Below are 20,536 nucleotides of genomic sequence, written 5' to 3'. Positions count from 1 at the left end.
GTTTTTTTTATGTATTTATGGGCTGTTGAACCACTTTGCTCCTCTCCATGTCTTTGTATCTTTATTCAGTAGAAAACTATATTCATAATTCAGTATTTGTTAAAGAAGTTTTTGAATAAATAGAGAAAGTTTGGATTGTTTTACCCCATGATCATATATGGGCGATTCCAGAGATGCCGTCTGTATCTATTGCACATGTTTTTAGTGGTACACATGCACGTCCTTGGCTTGATATGGCTAAATATTTTCAGAAAATACTAAAAACCAGCATCAGATATTCTAAATACACAATTTAGTGTAATGAATAGGATAAAGTTGCATTATAAGTTTGAGTTATTGTTGGTGCGGCTCTGTCTCAATTCAGGCTCCTCATGTGGCCCCTGATCTAGACCCTGATCCGTTCATGAAGTCACAGTTGGTACAGTGATAATCCCCCTATCATGGCATAACATGTATCGTACATCGAGTTTATTCATTACATTTAAAAATCACAGCTTCCATATATTCACAGGATTTGGTACAAAATAAATAAAAATGGAAACCGAACATCCCTTTACAAAACAACAACATGCTTTAGCACAATTCAACATGCGACAAAACCATTCCCGAACAGCCGTAGTGTCTGAATGAATGTACAGCTCCTTTAAGACAGCAGTGATTTCTCCAATAAGGTGAGTTTAGTGGAACATAAACAATTTGGCTTATAATAAATGACAATAATAAAGTACTTTTAGTCCTATTTAAAACATGCTTTTTTACAGAAATATCTTAATTGTCAAACTTTGGCTTATTGTAAACTCTTATTCTTCACACAATTATCAAAACTATATAGCTTTCTTTACACAGTCGCTCCCTCTTTTGTCTTTCCGCTCCCTTTAAAACACTTATTTAAATATCATTTGCGAGATTTAGCTGCTCAGTCCATCGCCCATAAACCCTCGCTTCATGTTGAGGTAGCAGTATGTCTCTTGTGGCTCCAAAACAGTAACTTTCCCCTGTAGGAGGCCTCAGTAGCGCCCCCTCTGGTTGGTCCGGGACATGGTGAGAGGCAGAGACACCGACGACAGGGACGAGACCTCCCAGTACAGCGATCGCGAGAGGAAAAGCTGATAAAGCACCACCACCGATATGGACTGGCACAGGATTACGCCGATTGTGACCACCTGCCAGATAAAAACACAAAAAAACAGCACAAAGAGAAGACGGTGAATAAAACAAATGCCGTTCTTGCCCGCTCCTTTGTTGCGCCGCGTTGATAATAAATCTCGGGGCCAGACTGACCTTTTCCCTCTGATGCTCGTTAAAGATGGACGACACGAAAACGAGGACGGGGTGACACAGGAACCACAGGAAACAGCCCTGAGAGGAATCAACAGAGTGTGTGCAGTGGTTGCCACGGTAACGGGACAATGACATACACTACGTTACAAATTATTACGCAAATTGGATTTTTGTGTCAAAAAGGTCAAAAAACAAACAATGATAATGAAAGTCATGGATGGTGTTGTGTCTCAGGGCTCTATGAATCACTGACATTAATCTCAGAGACCTGGGATGATTAGTTTTCAGGTTAAGCCCAGTTAAAGGAATAGGCCACCATTATTCCATACTGAGATATGTTCTTACCTTCTTACCTAGCGGATAAAAGGGGGAACTATATTGTAAGGCGTAATAATACCAGGAGTAATTTGGCATCCACACAGTAAAGTGAAGATTACTGTGTGGATGCCAAATTACTCCTGGTATTATTACGCCTTACATTATAGTTTTATCCGCTTAGAAAATCCACATTGTTTAATTGTGTGTAATTATACTTTGTAGTGGAACACTTCACGTAACCATATTTAAATAGGGAAAACGTGGAAGAGCTTGGTAGCTTCTATCTTGACCTGTTTTGGAGCTATAGTGGAGAGAGGGAGAGGCTAAATGCTAACGCCGTCTGCGCTGTGTTTACGTGACTGAAGGCACGGGGGAAGATCAGACAGGTCCTAAAGAACTCGTCAAAGCTAAGGTAAGAACATATCTCAGTGTGTAAAAACGGTGGCCTATTTCTTTAAGGGAAAAACTACTGAAAAAGGGTGTTCCACTTTATTAAGCAGATCATCATTTTCAAGCAATATGGTAAAGAAAAAGGGTCTCTCTGCTGATGAAAAGTGTGAAATAGTTGAATGCCTTGGTCTAGGTATGAAAACCTTCGATATTTCATGAAAGATTAAGCGTAATCATCGTACAGATAAGAGATTTGTGACGGATTCAGAGCACAGATAAAGGCACAGCATGGACGGTTTCTGCCAGACTAACACATCAGATTAATAGAACAGATGCTACAAAGCAGCAGACAAGTGTGAAGCTGCTGGTGCCTCTGGAGTCTCCCGAACATAAAGGTGTAGGACCCTCCAGAGGCTGCAGTTGTGCATAAACCTTCTATCCTTCTAAGCCTTCTTTTTTCCACCACATTTAAATGATCCTCGACCAGTTAAAGACTTGAAAATTATGCTGACTCTCATTTGAGGTGACAGTTTAGAAAATCTTAGAAAAATGTAGTTTGCATAATAATTTGGAACGCAGTGTAATAAACTATGGGATAATCGCAGGTTTGTTTACATGCAAGCCCTTGATACTGGAATAGGTCATGAGCAATATCACAATATCAGTAAATAAAACAGTCCTGTTTCTACTTATATTATTATTATGAACAAAATGGAATCTCTCAGTGTTTTTGGGGGAGTTTCTCGATAAAGAGGACGAATCTAGGAACACATACACATAATGTTCTCAACTTATAAAGCGCTTTTCTACCTTTATCAGGCCCAAAGCGCTTTACAGGAAGGAACCAGTCACCCATTCACTCTCTGATTCACACACCAATACTGGAGGCAAGGAGGGTGGAGTGTCTTGCTCAAGGACACATTGAGCTCTATTATCAGGTGGGAGGGGTGAACTCCTTTGAAACGATTAGATCTGATTTTCGCTAGCGTTTGGTCGTGACGTATGTAATGCATCCTAGTCCGTCAATTTTGATTTCTGGATATTTGGGAGCCGAGCCAGAACGGATTGAAGAGCAGCTTCCATTACTTTCGCATCCGCCGCCATTGTCGGACTGAAACGTTTCAAAGTTGTGCTATGTTTCTGAATCCTAAAGTTTAGTTCATAACGACCAGTATGTTCTTGGAACCTTCTTTGTATTTGGCTTGGTAACAATTTGTGCCATGCTCTGTATAACACATATATATATATTAAACCCTGGAAATAAGATGAGAGATTACGGCGAGGACTGCGTGATCACGGGCGGACGGCATTCTTCTCCTGAGGGCTGTAACCATGGACACACAGGTCCTTCTGCTACAGCTGGACAACCTGGTTCTTCCACTACAGCTGGACTTACTGGTTCTTCTGCTACAGCTGTGTTATTGTCGCTTTTACGGCACGTTTTTGTGGCTCTTTTGTGGCTTGTTAATCATGTTTTTGTCACTTTGTTGTTCTCATTTTCGTCGCCATTTTGAAGCTTTTTTCAGCCTCCATTTTTCTCCTGTTTGAGTGAAAATGGAGGTTAAGAGCAGTGTTAATTTTGACAACATATTTTAATTTAGTTTTAGTCTTAGTCTTTTGACGGAAATGTAATTCGATTTTAGTCTAGTTTTAGTCAAAAAAATATCTTCAATTTTAGTCTAGTTTTAGTCGACTAAAATTGCAAGTAAATTTAGTCGACTTTGCATTGATAATATTCATTATAATCATATTTAATCTTGCTCCTCTGCTTCATGGAGCTGCTCCACTTGAACAAACCTCAGAGCTGATCCTTTGGCAGAGAATTTACAAGATATGAGGCTCTTTCAGACGGTCAATAGAAGTTTGGATGATTTTAGTCGACTAAAATATCTGAACATTTTGGTCATAGTTTTATTCTCATGAAAAACGTTTAATTTAGTTTTAGTCCAATTTTAGTCGTCAAAAATAACACTGACTAAAATTAAGATTAAATATTTTAGTCGACGAAATTAACACCTCTTAACTTAAGAGGTTAAAAAGAAATTAGAGAAGGCTTAATTAATGAGGAAATGCTGTTTGCTTGTAAGACTAGTTAGTAGTTGAGTTAGATTCCAAACAGTTTCTCCAAGTACCACCAGATAGAACTGTCCCTTGTGAGTTTGTTGAGCCCTCCAGAGTCCGCACCTTGGTGAAGCTGAGGTAGAAGTCCCGCTTGAGGGTGCTGCGCTCCGTGGAGGTGATCTGGTACAGGACCGAGGCCAGGACCAGGGCCAGCGTGAGCCGCAGCAGCAGGAGTAGCAGCGCGGGGAGGCTCCTCTGAGTGTGGAAGCTGTGGTGCTCGCTGTCCGCCGCCGAGTACTGTTCCCAAAGCAACAACACGCCCTGGAGACGCGGGAAAGAGGCGTCAGTCAGGTCTATACTCCCGTGATTAAAGTGCGAGGAGTAATGAAGGCTGACCTGTGCGATGACCACGCCCGCAGCCACGGCGGTGGAGGTGGGCGTCTGCTCCCACTGCAGAGGCCTGGACTGGGGCTTCCTCCGCGACAGAGTCCAGCCCATGCACAGGCTCAGCAGCATGTAGAGCATCGACACCTGCGCGATCATGTCCCACACTGCCATGGCAACAAACAACCAAAACAATCAATATCCAAATGCTTCACAGGGAAGAAGAAGAAGCAGAGAGATGGTGCTTACGCTCGGCCAGGCTGCCCACCAGGGGGAAGCCCACGCCGTCTCGGGAATACCTGCAAACAAACAACAGTGTGGTGTTTAATATGTGGCTTTCTGATAAAACATTCACACTTTAAATGGAGTTTGTATTGAATGGAAAGCGTCCTGTGTTGGGGTTGCAACAGGTTAAGAGCCGGTGGAAAAAGAATAATCATCTAAACCCTTTAATAGTTTGCTCAACCGTTTGGTAGAACTCACTTGTTGTTTCTAATTATGCTACCAATTCTCACTACCATTCGGTTCAAGTTTGTAATACTCAAAATATCCAGTTTGGACTAGTATAGGTTGGGGTTGGACTAGTTTGGACTGGTTTATGCTGGTTTGGACCAGTTTAGACCAGGTTTGGACCAGTTTAGACTAGGTTTGGACTGGTTTAGACCAAGTTTGGACCAGTTTAGACCAGGTTTGGACTGGTATATGCTGGTTTTAACAGGTTTAGACCAGGTTTGGACCAGTTTAGACCAGGTTTAGACCAAGTTTGGACCAGTTTAGACCAGGTTTGGACTGGTATCTGCTGGTTTTAACAAGTTAAGACTGGGTTTGGACCAGTTTAGACCAGGTTTGGACCAGTTTAGACTAGGTTTGGACTGGTTTAGACCAAGTTTGGACCAGTTTAGACCAGGTTTGGACTGGTATCTGCTGGTTTTAACAGGTTAAGACCGGGTTTGGACTGGTATATGCTGGTTTTAACAGGTTTAGACCAGGTTTGGACCAGTTTAGACCAGGTTTGGACCAGTTTAGACCAGGTTTGGACCAGTTTAGACCAGGTTTGGACTGGTATCTGCTGGTTTTAACAAGTTAAGACTGGGTTTGGACCAGTTTAGACCAGGTTTGGACCAGTTTAGACTAGGTTTGGACTGGTTTAGACCAAGTTTGGACCAGTTTAGACCAGGTTTGGACTGGTATCTGCTGGTTTTAACAGGTTAAGACCGGGTTTGGACTGGTATATGCTGGTTTTAACAGGTTTAGACCAGGTTTGGACCAGTTTAGACCAGGTTTGGACCAGTTTAGACCAGGTTTGGACCAGTTTAGACCAGGTTTGGACTGGTATCTGCTGGTTTTAACAGGTTAAGACCTGGTTTGGACTGGCATATGCTGGTTTTAACAGGTTTAGACCAGGTTTGGACCAGTTTAGACCAGGTTTGGACTGGTATCTGCTGGTTTTAACAGGTTAAGACCGGGTTTGGAGCAGTTTAGACCAGGTTTGGAGCAGTTTAGACCAGATTTGGACCAGTTTAGACCAGGTTTGGACTGGTTTATGCTGGTTTTGACAGGATTAGACCAGGTTTGGACCAGTTTAGATCAGGTTTGGACCAGTTTAGACCAGGTTTGGACTGGTTTATGCTGGTTTTGACAGGATTAGACCAGGTTTGGACCAGTTTAGATCAGGTTTGGACTGGTTTAAGGCAGGTAACTCAGAGGTCTATCAAATAAATAAATAAACATAAACTAATAACATTGATATTTGTCCTCCAAATGCTTAGAAAATACTAAAAAAGGAGTAGGGAGTAACGTTAAAGGGTTAAAGTGATAGTTTGTAAGTTTGCAAAGTGGGGAGAGCTGGAGTGAAATTTAAAGTAAACAATCAAATCCCTCCCCTCTTTAACCAGTTACCTTTAACCTTTGTTTGCAAAATGAGGAGAGCAGGAACAGACGTGTCAAAAGCAAACAATAAAGCCCCTCCCCCTCCCTCCTGATTGGACCAGACAGGCTGGTTCACAGGAAAAGCTTGTCTCATTGGTCAACATGAGAAGATACTAGACTCTGATTAGTTGCTGAGATCCAGGAAGAACTTTACAAAGAACAAAATACGTATATTATTACTTACTTTACATGAAAAAGCAAGACCAGACGGTAGATTTTTAACATTTGTAATACATGTAGCCTTCCAGACTATCACTTTAAGGCATCAAAATAGTGACAAAAACGAGAGCTAAATGATGTTGGAAATGAAGCAAAACAAAAAAAAATGCTGAAAAAAGCAAAAAGTGACACAAAAAAAAGGACCAATTGTGACCTCAACGCAAGAAAAAAAATCTTAGATCAGTTTTGAAGGTCTTAGCTTTCAAATGCACTGGTCCATAGGTTGTAACAGTTTAGATTTAAAGCTGAACTGGAGAAAACACTCACTTCAGGCGTGAGTTAAAAGGTTAAGGAACAAATGGCAAATCTACTTGAATCAACACATTAAATCTAAAGTTTGAGTAGATTTGATCTGGTTTTAAATCAAATAAAACCTCTTTTTGCGAAATGGAACAAGCACATTTCTTAATTCAGATTATTTTGCATCATTTCAAGTGAAATCGAAACATCCCACTGATTTCAAATGGGATTTCTGCTTGTTCCTTTAGCTTTATCGTGTCTTATTAGATTAGTTCAAACCAACTCAAATCAAACAGAAACCTTTATTCAAGCGATTTTAAGTAATTTGTCCTATTTTAGACAGTCATGGATCCAGTGAAACAAGGAACAAGTAACAAAAAAAAATACTAAACCTGGTCTATTGTTTCTAAAGTTATAACTACAAACCCACGAGTATTTTTGGTACATAGAATGAAAAACGCCATTTTATTTCAATTATTTAATGTGATTTTTCAAAGTGACAAAACACCCAGATGCACCAGTCATTGAACACGGTGCAAGGAGAGAAATTAATTAAAATTGACATTATATATTTGTGTTGTTCAACTGATCAACAAAACATTTATCATCCTGAGAAAAAATAGGCTCAACATTTCACCCAATACCAAACAAAAACCTACACATTCACTTCATTTTAAAGCCATGACGCAGAGTAAACATACTTATACTATATTATCTGCCATTAATGAACAAAAAAAAGAACCTAACATGTAACAACAGAAACAGATCTCCATTTGAGTAGATTAATATTACAAATACTCTGAGGAGCACAAGACAAACACGAAGTTCAGACTACATTGTCCTGCTGTCACAATGACTTCATCAGCTCCAAGTCTCTATAAAGGAGATAAAGTCACACAATGATGTTTTCTGATTGGACACAGTGGCTCATTGACAAACAGCACTTTTTAACTAAATCTAATCATTTCAGCACAAAACAAAGAACAAAGGTACAGCCATAGAATCTCCCTCAAACCCAGCGATAAACATTAAGCAATAATAGTCTTGAAACGTTCCTATCACATACTGATTGATGCCCAGTGGTTTGTTGGTGAGCGATACGAGCCCTCACAGGTTCACAATTTGGAGAAACATCTAAACTCATAGTTAAAAAACTAGTAACTACTTTAACAAAAGCTGAATTATGAATATAGCTTTCTAACAAATAAAGATACAAAGACATGGAGAGGAGCAAAGTGGTTCAACAGCCCATAAATACATAAAAAACGTAGCCTGGCTAACACCAGACTAAAATCACAAGTGATATTTAGTCTGGGGACACCAATTCATTTTCTCGTAGGAGAGGTGTGGTTTACGATCGTCCATACTCGTTTATTGGGCGATACAAAAAAAAAAAAAAAAAAGTCTATCATGCGTCTGCACGTAGCCACAGCCAATCGTATCATCGTATGAGATGACGTATGACGTACCCGCTGTAAACTTTTGAGCTAAATGATTTAGAACAAGGTCTAAAGCTGGATCGAAAAATACCATCGTGTCTGCTGCTGTCATGTTGGATCCGTAAAAATAAACTTTTTTTTTTTTATCCGTAAATAAACTACAAGCTTCCGTATATCGAAGAGCGCGTCATCATCTTGCCGTCCCTCCTCGCTCTGTGATTGGTTCCCAAATCCACGCAAAAATTTGGGCCATGGTCCCCAGGCTGCGCACACAGCAGCATGGCGTTAGCCAGGTTATAAAAAACGGAGAATGCTAACGTGATTCTTCATGTTAGCATCAGGCTAATGCTAATGGCTAGCTAGCGTGAGCTACAACTGCCGTTCTTTCACTTCTACTGAAAAATCTGCTGTGTAAATCGAGCCCATATGGATATTTTCTCACTTGACTTTATTTATATGTGATAAATAAGTTCATATTCCACCAGAAAATGGCTAAAAAGAGTGGAACATTGTGTTTCTCTAAAGATCCTATTTTCCTCCTATGACGAGATAGCGTTCGGGAAATTCCAGTTACCATGGAGATCCGCCATCTTTGCAGCTGTTAGCATACATTTCCATTGACTAACATTAGCTAATATCGGTATAAAAGGTGGAGAAAAGAGGGGTGGAACAAAAGTCCGTTAGCTGCTGACTTAGAGCTGGTAAATACATCTAACACACTGTGGTCTCCAAGTGTTTTAATGTGAACAATAACTCCAGTATTTTAACTTTTAAAATCTCCATTAGTTTACAATGTCTGCTAATCCCATAATGCTTAGCGATATGACATCACATTCCCAAACTCTATTGCAAACTAATGGAGAGTTTGCAAAAAATGTAAATACTGCAGTTATTGTTCTCATTAAAGCACTTGGACACCTGTGTGTTAGAAATATCTACCAGCAGTAACTCAGCAGCTCCTGGAGTTGTTCCATGGCTTTTGTCTCCACTTTTTATACAGTTCTTAGCTAACTCTAGCTAATGGAAATGCTAACAGCTGCAAAGATGGTGGATCTCCATGGTAACTGTGGAATTTCCCGAACTCTATTGTCGGTCCGTTATCGGTCAAAAAATCGTGACGTTGCATTTGGCCCGGGAGCCATTGTGGAGGGTAGACGTCATTGTTCTTCTTGGTGAGACGCTGAGTGATTATTTACGTTAGCTTCCGCTAAATGGAAGAGTTTGCAGTAAGAAAATGGTGAACAGTCGTGTGAAAGGTTGCTGTACCAATTCGGACCATAATGACGATCTCCAGTGGAGTCATTGGTCACGTGTCTTCATTTGACCGATTGATATTTCCGCTATTTTCTATGGACGTCTGCAGTCGTAAAACGAGTGAAAACTATTCATGGCAGCGCCCACGGGAACACCAGGAATAAGGTGAATACTTAAGCCCAGTAGTGTGTTGGAATGGGATACAGGAAGGAACCATAGCTGACAAGTTTGAGGCTAGAGAGTTCAGTTCGGAGGGGCAGAGGAGTGTTATTTTGTACATTTTGGAATAATATGGGAAGACGGCATGACGGAGTGGCAAAATATGGTATCTCGTCAGTGATAAAAGGCCACTCGACAGGTAAGGCAAGGACAGTGCAGGGGCCCCTTGATTTCCAACCTGGTGTTGATCTTGATCTCTCCGGAGTTGGCCAGTTTTTGCAGTTTGGAGACTAACGCACGGGAGGGATACTCCAGGAACTCCAGCTCCTTCAGAGAGGCCAGGCTCAGGAGAGCGCCTCCTGGGACCTCCCTACAGCGCAGGTGCAAAGTCTTCAGTCTGGGGAACAATCGTGGGATGAGCGCCACTTCTGAGCCCAGTTTGGGATGTAGACTAACGTCCAAATGATCGAGGTTAGGGAGGTGATCCGACAACGCGGACAGGAACTCAGAGCATGGGAAATCCGCCATGGGATAAAGGCCGAGACGTGTCACTGAGCGGGGAATCGACCGTACAAACACAACAGGCTGTGAACACTTCACAAACAGAGAGGTGAGAACAGGCAGGTCCATCAGCCAGGCGGAAAGCTTCTGTGGACAATCATTAGAATTAAGAGTACAGCAGCACTGAATGAACAGGCTCCGCAGAAATCGCAATTTGCTCAGCATCTTCATAAAATCAATTGGGAACTCAGGGGGTGAACAATAAAGAAGCTCCAAACTGGAGAGGGAGCAGTCGGGCAGCGGAGTGAGGTCTGATATGTTGCCCTCAAAGGACGTGTTTGTGTTCATCCTCAGGGTGAGACGCTGTAGCTGAGGCAGAGAGGAGAGGAAGAAGTGCAGCACATTCACCGGATGTGAGTCAAAAATAGCATCGACGGCCAAAGATTTGAGCTTCGTGAATGGAAAATCAAGGGGCATCTGAGTAGCGGTGGAATGAGAGCGCTGGGCCACTCTGAGGTGTGTCACACATTCAGGCACATGAGGTAAGTCTTGTAAAAAGCAGTAACTGTTGGACAGATCCAGACGTTCCAGCTCGGCGAAATTCGCCAAGTCCAGAATCTTCGTGACACAAAAGTATATTCTTAAAGTGAATTGCGGCTCGGAGTCGGTGCGGATGTCTGACAAGCTGTGGATCACCCGAGCGGACTCCACGCGCCAGCAGCGCAGCGTGAGCGAGGCACCGTTTGGAGAAGAGTCACACAAACGCAGCCTGACGCTCCAGTCCGTCCACAAAGAGCCGTTTTCCACCAGGTCCCTGAAGTCTTTAGACGTGGTCCTGAGCGTCAGTCTGTCCTTGAGAGAGAGATGTCTGAACACGAGGGCCCACAGCTCCACGGGGAGACTCAGAGGAGACATCTTCACTCAGGCGCGGTCGGAAAGTTTGGAGAAACAACAGTAGAGTCACGCTGTGTTGTTTCTTCTGTTGAGCTGAACACTAGAGCAGAGACATGCGCCCCCTGGTGCCCGGGAGTGAGTGAAGTCACGCTCCCTCCGCCATTACAGACGCTGACCGCCCGCGTCAAAACATTAGCAAGACTAAACCCAGTCCACAGTTGACTTAAACTGCTCATATTTATTCAATTTCAAAGGAGAAATGTTTATAGTTCGCTGCGGAGTCGGCTACGATAACTTCGTGGAGAGAGAGGCCTATTTCTAGCTTCATAGTGTGGTGGATATAGAGGCAGCGATCAGCAGGCAGCCCTCAAACTTCTGTTCTTCATGTGAGCAACACAATAATCCGTCACATTTAGCTGATGATAAAACTGTTTAGCACCAACTATGTATGAAAATGTCATGAAGAAGCTTAAACTTGTTCATCTGCTGCACGTTTTCTGTGTGCGTGAAACTGTCTTGTTTTTCTATTTAGCAATAGCAAAGTAACAAGTCCACGTCCATAAAGCTGAAAATATGAACTTATATGATTTAGACCCATTACGTGCAAAGTGACAAATGTCAAGCCTGGGTTATAATGTTGATGATTATGGCTCACAATATTCTAAGTTTCTGACATTTTTAATTATGGGTTTTTTCAAGCTGAGTCATAATGATTAAAATCATAACAAATAAAGGCGATACATGTCTCACTTTCATGTAATGAGTCTGTCATATATTAGTTTCAGTTTAAGTTAATAACAGAAATGAATGCACTTTGTAACGATATTCTAATTTTCCGAGTTTCAGCTGTCGTTTACGTGAGTGAAACTGTTTTTGGGAGCACTGTGACCTGCAGACTATAATGCACATTTTTGGATGACTGTTACTGACTGATGGACTGGTTTGTTTTACCAGGACAGAAGAGTGAGGACGGAGAGACACCTGCCTCTGCTGACGCCCAGTCCTCTGGAAACACTCCCTGGAGACTCTCCAGAACATTCATTATTCCTTGTTAACTGTTGCTGATCAGTTGCGATAACCAGATCACAAAAACTGTCATATTTAGGGAGTAAAATACAATCTTCAAACCACAAGGCCCCCTTCTCCATGAGGTTGTATTCTGTCTAAAATGTTAAAAGTTACACTGACATCATTTTGACATTAACACTTAAATCACAAATCTATTTGCAAAGCTTGTCACAATAGGTGGGATAAATGAATAAGCAGATCTATTTGTATATCCCTCACAAGAGCGGACACATGATCCATAGTTATGTCAAAATGAAAGAAGTAGAAAAATGTTAAAATACTGCAAATTATTACAGCAACAAAACATTAGGCAGCAGCAGTTCTACGGCTGCCTCTCACATGAAAGCATGAGCCTCAGAGACTTTTCAAAACTCTACCACAGCTGTGCAGTGGATCATCAATATTCAATCAATTCAAAGTATCACAGAACTGCAAATGAACATGAACGACGTTAAATCTGAAACACAGACTGGAGTCCTTTGTAGAAGAAGTTATCAGACACCGAGCACTCAGTCCGTGGTCCTCTGGTTTTATTGTTGATTTCAGCATTAGTCAGTTACAAATTACAGATGTGTTCAGAGGAGAAGGGCTGCCTAAGAAATACTTGGCAAAAAATGGACTTTGTACCAATTTTTGGAACCTATTTAAATTTTAGAAACATCTCGGACACTTTTTTTATACAGAGAAGCTACAAATACATCAAAAATACATGTAAATACTTTTAAATGATATTTAACAAACATAACCTGTTTAAACACATAATTATCAAAAGTATGATGCCATCAGTTTTGAAAAAGTTTTGAGACCCTTATACGTCATTGACCCAAACACATTTGAGCTCCTGTAAGGTCCTACTTCCACAACAGAATTTCACATTAATTACCAGAACCATCAACAGAAAACATCACAGATAAAGACTTTGCTCTGTGTGAATACAATCCTGTGCCGCCACCGCTCACTTCTGACGTCTGGCGCCACAAAGTGCTTTTCATAAGTCAATGTCAACACAGTGTTGGCTTTAAACAGTGTCAGGTCAGGGACGGCTCGACAGGCAGAGAGTCCCAGAGCCTCAGAAAAAGAACCATCCTCCTCCAGCAGCTCCTGCAGACCACAGCGCTCTACTGGGCCGATGTGCAACCAGCAGTTCTCATGAAGCAAGGTGCAAGTCCGTGAATAGATTTAAAAACAAACATTAAGAGTTTAAACTTAACCCTCACATGACCTGGGAGGCAGAGTAGCAGAACTGGAGGAATTGTAGCCGGTTTAAAGTGCACTGGTTCAGACCCACATGAGGTGCATTATAATATTCAAAGCAGGAGCTGATCAAAGTGTGCAGAGCCTTCTCTAAGTCATTCTGGCCAAGGAAAGGTTTTACTTTGGTCAGAAGACGGAGCTGGAAACCCTCACACCAGCGTCAACCTGTTTGTCAAACTTATATTCACTGGAAAAAATGACAAAGACTGTTCAATCTGCCCGTCACATACTGTTAATAATGTAGTATATAGTCAAACACAGATCGCTTGTTACCAGCCTGTCACTGCCCTCCTCATCAGGGGAGGAATTAGCTCTTTGTTGTGGAGTTTGTGCTGAGCTCTAATCGGACAGAAAGCATAAACCAGGGCATCTGCAGAGTTGGACAAGTCAAATTTAAGACTTTTTAAGACCTTTTTAAGAGCACAAAATCTCAAAAATCAGACCTGTTTTTGGACGTGCAATATAGAAATGGACTGTAAAGAAAATCACTGTCACAAAAATCCAAGTGTCAAACTGTTGTTTTTGATTTCACAGTGGGATGTTCAAATGTAAGAACTTCATTTTCACATTAGGCATTTTAACCGTTCAAGTTTTAACAACCTCATCCCATAATAAGAATATTGAGATTGAATAATTACTCACATTTATCGACTGAATGAAAGAAAACAACAGATATTTAGTTTGTGTATTTAAAATGCTTTGTAATACTTGAGCTGGTAAACATTCACTGTTTCTAAAAATAAAAGCAGCTTTTCCACTCGTTTGCAAAGAACAAAACACTGTCAACTTTACAACTCATTATTATCATAATTATTTTAATCATATTATTATTAGGCCAGAATCTAGTCTCGGTTTTATGTTTTCTAAACTTGTTTGTCAGATGTTTTGATGAACAAAGTGAGAAACGTGTTTTTAAAGTAACAGGACTTTCTCTTTCCTTCTGTCCCTGAGCAGAGGAGCGTCAGCTTTGTGTTTCCCAACATTTGGACAAACTTTATTGTGATGATGCCGTTCATTACCTTGAGTTGGATATTTACAGTGAAGGATTATCTCCACGTTGTTTCATATTGGACGTATCTTTCCCCCGACAGCAGCATTACGGATCCATCAGCGACACCTCGGTCATGTTTTGGATTCCTAAACTCTGCTGACTTCAGTGGTTTGTTTGGGAGGATAAAGCTCTGAAGGAGAGTCCTTCTGCCTCGCTCGACTATCGCTGAGTTTACGTTGTTTGTGGCAGCGGTCAGTGCGTCAGCGTCGCTTCGCCCTCTCGGACCATGAGCGGCACCGGCGGCTCCTCATCGCTGCTTCTGTCACTTTATTTGTCGACTTTTTAAACTAAATTGTGCACAAATAATTGGGTCGTTAAACGTTTATTTTTAAGACCAGTTTACCGTGGATTTAAGACCAAACAGGCCGAATTTTAGACTTTTTTAGACCCCGCGGACACCCGGATAAAAACAACACTGCAAAAGAGTGATGCGATCTTTGCCCAGTTTCTAATGGTAATACGGTAATCCTGCATATCACGTAGACTAAACCACTGACACACGATTTCCCCGGAGTCAGCCACGTGAAGCTCCAGTGGAGACTCTGAACCGAGACGCTGTTCTTACCTGGCGAGGTGCACGTAGTTGCAGAGCGCGGACAGGCCCTGCAGCCCCAGAGCCACGGTCAGGACTCGGAGCACCGTGTGCATGGGCCCGCCCTTCCTCAGCGCCTGATACAGAGGCTGCACGTAGATACAGCTCGCCACGAAGTACGCCAGCAGCAGCAGGAAGTAGAAGCTGTGCAAGCCTGGACACAGAGGAAGGGGCGTATGATGAGAAAGAAGACAGAAAGTTCCAGTTTTTCTTTCAAATATCCACATTTCCTCACCTACAAATCTGTGAATATGATAAATGTGTAAATCTTTGGCTGTATCTAGTTTATGTTGTGTACTTGTAGAAGCCCTGACCCATTAGGAAAACACCGACCTGCTTCTTCTGAGCTGAAATGGTCCAGTGGGTTTCCTGCAGAATCCGGGTTGAACATCAGGATGGTGTACTGGACGTCCGGGTGTGAGGGGAGGGTCACCACATCCTGAGACACACAAGGAAAAGACCAGTAAACAAACTGACGACGATGGACTTAAGAACCATACAGGTGTCGTTTCTAATATTTAAACCTCTTAAAAAAAATGTGACGACAACACAGCAAGTAAACGGATCCGTTTAGGTCACTTTGTAGGTCTTAGCTTTCAAATGAGGCATTACACTGGCCAATAGGGCTCTATGGCAGACGCTGCATTGGGTGGTCGTCACTAATCCATCTGAACTTTCACACATTATGTTTCGCCTTTTGGGAAATAATCATGATCCAAGTTAAACATAATGCTGATGAGAAAATGTTTGAGAAGCTCTTCGTTCTTTCTAGTTTATTCGGCTTTAGATTTAGCTCAAGCACGATATAGCTAACGTGTGTCATGACATTTAAAATTTGATTAAAGGGACTATACGGAGTTTAAAAATGTCCTAATGTGTAGAATGAGCTCAGAACTGTTCACCACAACTCCTTCTCCTGCACTGTCACTCAAAAAGGTGTTAATTTGGGTTTGAAGTGTCGTCCCGCATGAGCTTAATATAGAAGCTGCAGTTACACGTATGACCTGAGGTGGCAGCAGTGAGCATAAAATGACCAACTTGCATCTGGCCTCTTTGACACTTTATTTTATGTTTAAAGCAAAATAAATCATAGAATTGGAGCCTGATGTGTCCGGCACAAGTTAAACTTTAAAACATAATCCACACAATAGGTGACGTTCACGATTTCGAATGTGATGATGTCATAATGTCAGGTGGAGGGCAGGGCCAATACAACTCTATGGGAAAAATGCAGTTTTTGTAAGAAATCTCCAAAACGAAAATTGACAAATGTTTTTCCTCTTCAGTGTTTGATCGTGATTGGATTCACAAACCTGACATATTATTTTTATGTCTGAAATTGTTTTCTATTGGACAACATCACGGTCGTGTTTTTGCATATTGTCACCACTTTTGGATGTTTTTCTGAGAAAATAATTGGACATTAGTTCATATGTGCCGACAGAGGAGACGATGAACTTCGTGACAGTTTTTGTTTCATGTGGATTCTTCCAGTAATGACTGAGATATGAGCCAAAAAACAAAGACATAAAAATATGCATTTTGTCAGTTACCACAGTTACCATAGTTACCGTCAGTTGACCTCCACCTCAATGTTAAACTATTCACCTTATTCCGCCCCGCCCACTTTTGCCACTTTTTGCGTCGTCTCGGCGCCTCTTTTTCCTGACACTTCCGGTCGGGCGCGAAGCCCGTTCATTTTAACGGAGAACGAGGGAAAATATTCTCCGCTCAAATCTGATGTTTAGTCGATTGATTTGTGTAAAATGTCCGATGTTCATTTGCACCAACATGTCAACACTGCAGCGTTTCTCTGTGCGGCCTGAAAACGGCTTTGTTTTCGTGTAGTGACTGATTTTATGCGGACTTCTCCAGCCCCATGTTAACACATAGGAGAAAAGGGGCGGGCACAATTCATGGCGGCGCCCACGCGAACGTCCGGAATAAGGTGAATAGGCTCTTTAGAATGTTGTGATGTCACGTGAACGCTACCTATTTGTTCAGATCTGCAGACGTCGATTCTAATCATTGACTTGCTCAGTTTATAAGATTGAACCTGGAGTTCCGACAAAATGGAACATCCAAACACAACAGCTTTTAGGCTGGATTTACTGAGAAAAAACCCATTTATCGAACACAATCTGTCATTCAAAGGTAAAAACGCCGTCTCATACCGCCATCGATTTCACCTAGCCTGGCATCCAGACTAATCTCCGATGTTTATTAATTAATAAACAGGAGACTAGTCTGGCGACCCTGTCGTAGAAAAGCTACTGCTTGAGGCGGGACTAATGTGGGACAACCGAAGCGCAGCAGCCAATGAGAACATAGCAGATGTGACGACAGAAACAGTTTAAGAAAGTTGTATCATTCGGACATTAACAATGGCGCTCCTGCCACACGGAGTTCAGTAAATGACTTCTGTCGTTTATGTCAGAAAAACGTAAGAATACAAGCAAACCGGAGCATTACGTGAAGTGGTCGCTTGTGTTGAAAAACTACAAAGCAAAGGCGCAACAACGTGACGCCCCTTCAGGGAGCTGCTCTGATTGGTCGGTCGGCTCCATATCGCTGCGTCACTTCCTTTGAAAGCGTGCAATGGAGTGTTGCCAGACCCTCTTCTGTAAAGAAGCGGAGTCTGGTTGGCGAGACTAGATTTCACCGCCCTTGATTCAGGCTGTGAGATTAAAGGAGCAGCTTTACAAAACAGTTTTGTTTTTACCTGGCAGGTGTATCTGTCGGCGTACAGGACGTGCCAAAGCGTCGGGGACGACTGCCGCGGGACGGTCTGATTGTGCTCGTCGTGTTTGAGGTGGACTACAGGAAGAAAAGAGAGACAAATCAATAACAAATCAAGCACTCAAAGTTTTTACTCATTCTATCGCATTGAAATAAAACTAAAAGCTCAAACGTTTGGCTGATTCTAACCTTTAGTAAAGTCTTCCTCCCTATAGATCATTTGCAGCAGACTTAACCTTGATGAATAATTTATGTGTACGTTTTTCCTGTCCCCCTCTCATATTGCCCGTGCGTCGCCAAACGCTGACAGACTTTGTGCCTCTACATTTAGAAATATGATATGATTTTGTACAAGAGTGGGTGTAGATGCTCAGTGCAGTATTGAAAGTAGTAGTAGGAGTAGTTTTCTTGTACTTGTGAACTGGGCCCGTGCGAGCTTCTCATCACAGCTCAGTCCGTCCAGGTCCATGTCCGGGAACAGCAGAAGTCTGGCCTCGTGCTCCACGGCCAAAGCGGCGTTATCCAACCGGCAAACCAGCCGCCCGCTGTCTCCTGCCAAACCAGAGCCAGGGTTTCAGAGACTCGAGGCTTTACATGTGGGAGACTTGAGAATGAAGGATATGTTATAGCTGTGTGTGAATCCCTTAAGCCCCGCCTCCCTTAATCCAGTGTATTTTCTCCAGTTCAGCTTTACCCAAATCTAAAAGCATGCTGAAAACGGCATTAAAATAGTGGCAAAAACACAACGTAAATGAGGATGAAAGAGCGGGAAAAAAGCATTAAAAGAGTGACAAAAAAGTGACAAAAATGCAACAAAAAAGTGACAAAAATATGACAAAAAAGTGACAAAAATGTATCAAAAAGATGACAAAAAAAGTGACAAAAATGCAACAAAAATGCAACAAAAAAGTGACAAAAATATGACAAAAAAGCATCCAAAATATTACAATAATGTGACAAAAATGAATCAAAAATATGACAAAAAGTGACAAAAATGCAACAAAAAATTGACAAAAAAGTATCAAAAATATGACAAAAATGCGACAAAAATGTATCAAAAATATGACACAAATATTTACTAAAATATGACAAAAAAGGATCCAAAATATTACAAAAATGTGACAAAAATGCAACAAAAAAGTGACAAAAATATGACAAAAATGCAACAAAAAAGTGACAAAAATATGACAAAAATGCAACAAAAAAAGTGACAAAAATGTGAAAAAAATTAAAAAAAACTTAAATCTGAGCTCAGTTTCCTAGGTCTTAGCTTTCAAATGAGGCGTGACACTGGCCTTGACGCTGTAAACCCCAGTCAAGAACCTTTTAGATTTGGGTAAAACTGTAGAAAATGTGCTCAGTTAAGATGGGGGTTACAGGGTTAAAGGGCTTCTACAAAAAGGCACTCTCACTTTTCAAACTTCTCCCTTTTATAACAATCTATACACTCGTCCAGCCGGTTAATGTTCTCCTAGACTCCTCCATGGGCTTCATGACAGAGGAGATTTATAACTGGATGTGAAATAGAAAGGTAACACTGGTCCCATCCATCACACTAAACCTAAACCATCTGCCAAAAATTATACTCAACAACAATGTGGATGAGCCGCATTATTAATCTATGACTAATGCTTTATGACCAATGTTATATTAATCTTAATGAGGACTTAAATGTGTCATATACAGTGGATTGGAGTGGATAGAGGAGCCAATGTATTTTGATATATAACTATTTTTTTAATCTATGTTAAACTGAATACTTTTATTTGGGTTGTGGCTTGTCATTATCGGATGGAGGCGAGTCCTGAATCTCTTTGACCAGTTGAAAACCACAAGTATTTTAATTATTGTACAGTTTAAAGACATCAGCATGCTCACAGAGTACTACTACACTATCTATAGATTACCATTCATACAGTTATATACAATTATACTCATAAAGCATTCAAGCAAACGTAAAACACCTGTGATTTGTATCGTTTTCCATTGATTCAATAGTTAGCAAGTTCAAAAATACAGGCAGTTATAAATACGTTACACCCTTTATATGATTTTGGGGGCAATACATGTAATAATTAGCCACATTATTGACCTATTATTGCTAATACACGGGTTATGAAGGCTGTGCTGCAGACATGACACGTTTGCACATCTCATCCTCATCGTCTTACCTCCAAACATGAATTTAGTGATGTACTGGCCATTCTGCAGCCGGGCCACTTCGCTCTTAAAAACTCCGGTCACACTCTTCCCCAGAGCGTCGGAAATAAACAGCGCGGCGGCCAGAAAACGGGCGAACAAACGCGACATTTCCACAACAAACGCGCTCACGATATATATGTATAATATTTCCCCCAAAAAAATCGTTTCCTAATTCAATGAGCCACGAAGCCAGAAGTAAACCAGGAGCGTGAAGCTAGTCGGCGTTAGCATGTTTTTAGCGGAAGTAGAATTAAGTAAAAGCGCAACTTGCCGCTTTCCGTTGAATAAAACGTTGAATAAATCGTATAGCTCAAATATATCACCTCAGAACTATTCTTAACATTCAACCGCATAATTAGACTTAATATGTCACGTTTAAGTTTAAAAGATAATGTTTATAAGCTTTTATTTGTGACATGCTAACAGGAACTTAGCTAGCTCTGTTACCAATTTGGTACAAGCGACAGTTTGATCGACGTCAGGGCTCTCCAATCAAAATGGTTGAGTTCAGTGACGCTACTACATTCAACCAATCAAAAATCAGAATCTCAACTAAGTCCC

General features: G+C 41.4%; 2 protein-coding genes across 3 annotated transcripts in view; one reads left to right on the top strand and one right to left on the bottom strand.

Annotated features, from left to right (window-relative positions):
* tgds (TDP-glucose 4,6-dehydratase) overlaps positions 1 to 20,536 on the top strand; it is a 305,863-nt gene that overhangs the window by 280,257 nt on the left and 5,070 nt on the right. The window lies entirely within an intron of this gene.
* gpr180 (G protein-coupled receptor 180) lies at positions 1,004 to 20,105 on the bottom strand. Its single transcript, XM_079582059.1, has 10 exons — positions 19,945 to 20,105; positions 18,188 to 18,325; positions 17,757 to 17,851; positions 15,368 to 15,473; positions 15,008 to 15,188; positions 4,684 to 4,733; positions 4,447 to 4,601; positions 4,174 to 4,371; positions 1,282 to 1,359; positions 1,004 to 1,163 (listed from the first exon to the last, which is right to left on the bottom strand). Exons 1-10 carry the CDS (start codon positions 20,081 to 20,083, stop codon positions 1,008 to 1,010), a joined length of 1,296 nt encoding a protein of 431 aa, XP_079438185.1. The 5' UTR covers positions 20,084 to 20,105; the 3' UTR covers positions 1,004 to 1,007.

Source organism: Gobius niger, assembly GCF_951799975.1.
Source record: "Gobius niger genome assembly, chromosome: 23".
In the NCBI taxonomy this organism is placed as follows: Eukaryota; Metazoa; Chordata; class Actinopteri; order Gobiiformes; family Gobiidae; genus Gobius; species Gobius niger.
This window is presented reverse-complemented; position numbering and strand designations above follow the sequence as displayed.